Source organism: Raphanus sativus, unplaced genomic scaffold (assembly GCF_000801105.2).
Source record: "Raphanus sativus cultivar WK10039 unplaced genomic scaffold, ASM80110v3 Scaffold1442, whole genome shotgun sequence".
Lineage (NCBI taxonomy): Eukaryota > Viridiplantae > Streptophyta > Magnoliopsida > Brassicales > Brassicaceae > Raphanus > Raphanus sativus.
The window spans coordinates 11,080-17,732 of NW_026616753.1; the positions used below are offsets into that span (position 1 = coordinate 11,080).

Below are 6,653 nucleotides of genomic sequence, written 5' to 3' on the forward strand. Positions count from 1 at the left end.
TAATAATACAACTGTTCCCAAAATTCATAAAGTTCACTCGAAATTAATGAACATTTGTTATGAAACAGTATATGTAACTTTATATAGATTAAACAACAGTTACAAGATTACAAAGAGAACACGTTTTTGTGTTTTCTAAAGTTCATCATGTTGGGAAGCGATGTCATCTGCAAATATCAGAATTGATTTGGTTTGGTCAGTGATTCTAAACAAATAACACAGAACCAAAGAAAGAGTAATAAGACAGTACTAAACCTGAAACAACATCCTCGAAGAAAAACTTTATCTCTCTCTCAGCTGACGATATTGAATCGGAGCCGTGCACACAGTTTCTTTGCGAGTCCTTACCACATAATGCTCTGATGCTGCAAGAACAAGACAAAGAGTTATACAGTGTACATGATAGAAGAGCAAACCTAATGAGTCATAACAAGTCAACGAACCAAATGATACAGCTTACGAAATAGAAAGAGAAAAAAATCAAACCTGTGAGGATGAGATATCTTAGCCTTTTGAGCATCCGTAGGCCCGATTAAACCACGCCAATCAGAAACCGCGTCTCTCTTCTCCAACACCATCGCCAACACCGGACCACTTGTTTCAGAACAGTAGTTCACACGGATTTAGCAAAAAGCAGACAAAAAGCAAAGATGGACACCAAAACATGCTTCACCTTGTCATGTAAGAAACAAGATCAGGAAAAAAGCTCCTCGACGAGTGCTCTTCGTAAAACGCGGAAGCTGTCTCCTTGTCAAGCTGAGTAAGCCTCTCATTGACGATACTGAAACCCGAATCGACGATGATCCTTTTGATCTCCTCGGTGTAGTTACCAGAGACTCCATCTGGCTTTATCATACCCAATGTTCTCTCTTTACCTAAACACCTAAACAGTTTTAGCTCATCAAAGTCCAATCAAGTAAACAAAACCCTAAAATTTACATAGTTTTTTCAATTGGATCTAAAACCCAACTCCCAGATCCAATCCAATCAAATACAGTTCAAACGGAAATTGCCGCCTAGCTTTTCTAGCTCACCTGACGGACGGCGACAAGGAGACAGAGACAAGAACGAGGAGGAACACTATGTGAGGTGCGAATCCTGACATCTAACTTGATCGGAGTTCAGAAACGCGCGGTGGCTGTCAAGGCGCGTTGAACTCTAAAACGCGCTTTTTAATTTACTCAAATCACGGTTGAATATCATTACAATCAGTCTGTTTTCTCGATTTGGGCCGGTTTTAGCCTATTTAAAATTAAGCCCACCAACATATCCTTTTAGATAACAAGACTATAGTGTCTTATGCATATTTTTGCACTTTTTCAAAAAAAAAAAAGTTAATAAAAATGTATGAACTTTTAAGAACTTTTAAACTATTAAGCTATGGTGCTACAGCAAAATATGTAACTTTATATAATTATTTATATTCAACAACAGTTTATTAAAAATAATAGAATAAATCTGAAATTACAAAGCACCACTCACACAATGAAAGTACACCTCAAGAAGACAAGGAGAGCTTACACCTGTTGTTTAAAATGAAAGATGCGATTGCTCATCATTTGATGGACTTCAGAGAGGAGAGAAGCCATAGGAGAAGTGGCTAAGTTGAAAGATGAGTTTAACACCAAGGCAACGAGCCAAAGAGCGATCATTAGGGAAGAACGAAAGCAACCGAGTGGTGTACCATAAGTTTGAGAGAAACCAGACTCAGCTAGGATTTAGTTCAGAGTGGTTAAGCGCAAGTGTTAAAAATTAACTAATTATGAAAAGGTAAAAATGTTAAATAAAACTTGGACGGTGGAAGACGCACATGACCCCTAGATTGGATGCATTCATGGGCCGAAATTTACACAGACGTCTCATTCGTGTAGCATTCAAATTCCAAAGGTCCACCAAAATCGGACCTCACAATTTAGGCTTTTAAAAAATAAACCACTAAAATGATATTGACATGTAACTATAATTTACTTGGATTCGTTGACACTTGAAAAAAACATCTCTTGATCGAATTCTTATTTCTGCCTGATACCCAAGACACATATATGTGTTGGTTGGACGGTGCACTGCAAATACGTATTAACTAAAAAGATCAGTTTTCTTGTATACCATATCATATATTATATTTAAATGAACAGTTATACAGCTCGATGTTAGAACGCAGAGCCTTTTTTTTTTTGAGAATGCAGAGCTTATTTATGAGTTATTCTGGGATGTTAGATTGAATACATACGTAAATATAGAAGTACTATCTATGAAATGTTTTCAACTGAAATTAGGCACAAGTAATTGATTTTTATGGATTTGTTTTTGATTAAAAAAAATTTGTGGATTTTTATTTTGTTTCTACATCACATCGCCTATATTATTGTCACTATATACACGCTGACAATAAAGTTGACATTTTTGACATGTTCATTTCTTTTTAATATAATTTAAGCATTCAGATAAAATTTTGATTTTTTCATTGAAATGTAATATTCTTTATTAAAAGTATATAAATTTTTATTTAAAAAATTAACCACATGGCAAAATTTCATCAGAGTTATACCAACTTAATTCATTAAAAATAAAGTTTAATTTTCTAAACATAAATATTCATTTAAAATGAAACACGATAAAAAAATATAAAAACTTTGAATATTTTATAATAAAACACAAAATGAAAATATGCATCAGATAATATTTATTAATTTAAAATCAATTTAAAACAGAATTTAAACGGAAACTATATCCGCGCTTTGAAAGCGCGGATCAAAATCTAGTGTTCATTTATAATTGTTATATAATATATAAACTGTTGGTAAATTTTCAAAATTTTCTTTACATGAAATATCAGTTATAAATCAGTCTGATCTCTTAGGTATGCTTTTTTTTTGAGCAATCTCTTAGGTATCCAAAATATTGAATATTTAGCAATTTAGAGTGTATCGACAACTAAAACTAAAACCATTATGAAAAATATTATTATCCTCAGCTCATAGTGAATCTTGTAGTTACTGGATTATTATTTTTTTCAGTTTCCATCTCTACATGTACTTATTTAGTAAATATCTTATTAACTTTTTTTTTGACATCAATATCTTATTTACTTGAGCGGTAATTTTGTTGGACGGTGCAAGATTATAAAGGAGGTGGCTAGATAATCCGTCAAGAAGCTGCGCGATTAGCTTTTCTGCCCATCAAAATAGACCTGAATAGATACGTTTTCTGATCGTTCCCATTATGAATGTTGCACTCAATTTCTCCTAACGTCGTCTACCTTTTTGTATTTCAAAAGTAATTAGGGTTTTAATAATATGATAACACTTGCTATTGAAAATTGCTACAACGAAGCTGCTATTTTAACGGGGTTAGGGCGACATTAAAAAATAACGACAGCAAAATTGTTTATATGTAATTGACACAGTAAAGATCAATTATCTAAGTTATTCTATAATTCAAGAACCAACTTTTGTTACTATGCCTTTTTACAAAAAAAAAGAAAAAACTTTTGTTATATCTTTTTTCAAAAAAAAAAAACTTTTGTTATATCTTATTAAGTATAAACTTAAAGCATACTCTCAACGCCACCCCTGAAATTTTTGGAGGTCTACAATTTAGTAAAAGTTAAGTAAAAAAGACTTATAGGCAAATGTTTCATAAACAAATAAGTTCAAATGGTAACTCTACGTGAAAACAGGTTTTTTTTTTTGCTAAAACGTGAAAATAGGTGTTTGTAAATTGTACTTTAACAAATGATAAATGATGTTTCAATCCCTTGTTTTCACGTAAACTAGTGTTTATTATTCTGTTTTTTAAACAAATTAACAACAAGAGGTTGAGGTACTATTACGTCATAAATTTTAGATTTATATGGGTATATGACAAACAATGATTATTGGATATATATTTTTTTTTTTTGCACAAGATGATTATTGGATATATGCATGCAGCATGCTCCACGTTGTATACGTACGTACCTCCACGTTGAAAGTTAGACCAACTCAATAATGTCAAAACGAGTCTCGCGAAATCAAATTAAAACCTCTTTAATACTGTAGTTAATTAAACATTTTAAAATTGTGTTGAATATTTATTTGACTTTATTGATTATTCTTGTTTAATTTCTTTGACGAATGTGGTGAGTTTGACGTGTTGTTGGTAAATCTGAAACGAAGTAAAATACAAAAATGTTGACGTGTTACAATTAAGTCGAACAAATTATTTAAAGGAGATATAAAATGTTCGCAAAGTTCAAAGTTCGAACCATTGCATAATTCACACAGACACGCATTAATAATTTGTTTTAATATATAAAACACGTATAAATAATCAAAATATATATGAGATTTGTAATAGATAATTATAAAATTATTCTATGTTGTTGTGTCCATGAGACTTTTTGTCAGCCAATATGATATAAAACAATGTGATTCTGAGTTTAACAGAAAATGCAATTTTAACGGTTTACAGATGTAGTGTTTTGGGATTCATGAATTAAGAACATGAAGATTCGATTTTAATAAGTTGGTTCTCTAAAAAATTATCCAAAGAACCAAGTGGTGGTAATCTAGTGAAAATCTTTTGGGGCTTGGTGTGTACCCACATCAATTCTGGATTTGATGTTCACTGGAACTAAATTATCATTATTTGGCCAGTTTGGATTTGGGCTTTCGTCCAAGTGGTTTACATGGTGGATCATAACAGATGATCGGTTCACCCCCTGGCATTAGTCGGAAGGTATTCCAAACTCTGGTTAGGCAGTATAGTATCCCGTCTACTCTGTAGCACTAAATTCGTTCCTCCCGAAACCGATCGGATCAGCCGATAGGGTTTATAAAAAAAAAAAAATTCTCCAAAGATGGATCTGAAACTACTGAATTTTTTTACTTTATATATTTACAAAGAAGCACTTTCTCAACGATTAAATTAAGAATGGAGAATGGGAAATATATTTCTTTTTTTTGTTAACCATGTGTGATCCTAAAAGCTTTCTAGACCCAAAGACTAATTCCTCTGAGAGAAACGGCAACACACGTATTCTTGCGATTTAACGTTAGCTCCGGTGATCAAACGGAATCGAACTCAGTACGGAAGCTCCAGCCAGAGTCACTTTACCACTAACCAAGAAAATATATTTCTTTTGGTGTCAAAACTGTTTTTTTTTTCTATGATATCACCGTCTTCTTGTCCTCCGATCCAGTAGTCACTCAACCGTAGAATTACATAAAAGATCAACCTTTACATGATTTACAAATTATGAACAATATCTAAGCTGAGTTGTACACAGTGGCGAATCTAGATGTAGATTTTAGTGGGTTCACAAAGCTTATAAAATGAATGAATGAATATAATTCTGATAATTTCTTTTTAATTTACCTTGTAGAATGATCAAGAACTGGAAAAATTAGTCTTGCACATGCCCCCATAGTTATAGGTGTTAAATGGGCGGATCGTCCATTGGTCGTCCACGTCCATATTTAAATGGACTTAATATGGACACACCCACTTTTTCCATGGGTTATTAATGGACAAAATATGGATGACCATTTAAAAAAGAGACAATTAGCTGAATATACATAATTGAAACCAATATTAGCAAAGTACCCCAATATGCTTAAAACCCCGTATGAGTGTAGCAATTTTGTCATGATTTTCCTATATTACCCTTTACTTGACGCTATGTTGCTAGTTGCTGCATAGGTGCTATAACTATATTAGGTGACTGTAGTTCTCTGCTTCACTGTTATCGGTAAGTGATTCTAAACCACAAAAATATATTTCTTTAATAGTTTATTCTTCATCTTCTTTGTCACATTATCTCTCTCATCTTCTTTCTTTCACAGATGTCGATGATTACCATTTTCTTTTTCTTTCTTATACAGCTTTTATGTGTTTTAGAATTTTTCTCAAATAATAATTTTTACTCTGCTGTTTTTGCACAAGATTTAATGATGAATCTTAGTAGGTTACAGAGTAAATAATTCGATTTCATCACGCTCCATCTATTCTCGCAATGAAGATTTGCTACTAAGGTCGAAGAGGAAAGGAAGATCATTTACATTTTGAGATTTCAACAAATTTAATCTTAAGATTCTCGTACATCTCGTGAACCAACATATTAAACAAACAAGAAAGTTACCTGTTATAATATCTTGGATGTGTAACATAATATGTTAGCTGCTATATTATAAACTATGTTTACACTATTCATACTTATCAGTTATCACATAATCATAGATGTTAATTAGAATGTTAACGACTTCAATTAGTATGTATTTGTGTTAATGACAAACATGTCACTCGTGTTTAATGAAAGTTAAATGTCGGCAGTTTCATCTAATGGGTATATGATAAATGATAAATGTAATTTCGTCATCATGACATTAGTGGCTAACAATTGTCTTAATTGTTAATTAAAACATTAATAGTTAAGTATTTGTATACAAAACTATACAAAACATGTAATTCTTAGTGTACTAGTAGATATATTGTTAACTGTTAAGTATTTGTATTACCCGGTAAAAGTATTGTTAAATGTGTAACTTTGGTGTAATCGTTAATCTGTGTGTTAAAAGTACATGAATTTATCATTTTAGACAAACCTGAATTGTATTCTCTATAACATAAATAAAAGTGAATAACTAAGAAAATGTCGCTAACATAAATATTGT

At 31.9% G+C, this 6,653-nt stretch overlaps 1 protein-coding gene across 2 annotated transcripts; it reads right to left on the reverse strand.

Moving 5' to 3' along the window:
- On the reverse strand, window positions 1–1,189 carry LOC108822762 (probable nucleoside diphosphate kinase 5). Of its 2 annotated transcripts, none has more exons than XM_056998828.1 (5): window positions 1,035–1,189; window positions 674–883; window positions 487–594; window positions 256–365; window positions 1–167 (listed from the first exon to the last, which is right to left on the reverse strand). In XM_056998828.1, the coding sequence occupies exons 1-5, from the start codon at window positions 1,103–1,105 to the stop codon at window positions 136–138; spliced, it is 531 nt and encodes a 176-aa protein (XP_056854808.1). In that variant the 5' UTR covers window positions 1,106–1,189; the 3' UTR covers window positions 1–135. The 2 variants fall into 2 exon arrangements, with proteins under 2 accessions (XP_056854808.1, XP_056854809.1); XM_056998829.1 differs by having other exon boundaries at window positions 674–875; window positions 1,035–1,167.
- Between the last annotated feature and the right edge of the window lie 5,464 nt (window positions 1,190–6,653).

Coding starts and splice junctions, on each gene's coding strand:
- LOC108822762 (XM_056998828.1), bottom strand. CDS start 1,105: ATGTCAGGATTCGCACCTCACATAGTGTTCCTCCTCGTTCTTGTCTCT. Junction 884..1,034: donor TCCTTGTCGCCGTCCGTCAG/GTGAGCTAGAAA, acceptor AAAACTGTTTAG/GTGTTTAGGTAAAGAGAGAA. Junction 168..255: donor CTTCGAGGATGTTGTTTCAG/GTTTAGTACTGT, acceptor TGATATTTGCAG/ATGACATCGCTTCCCAACAT.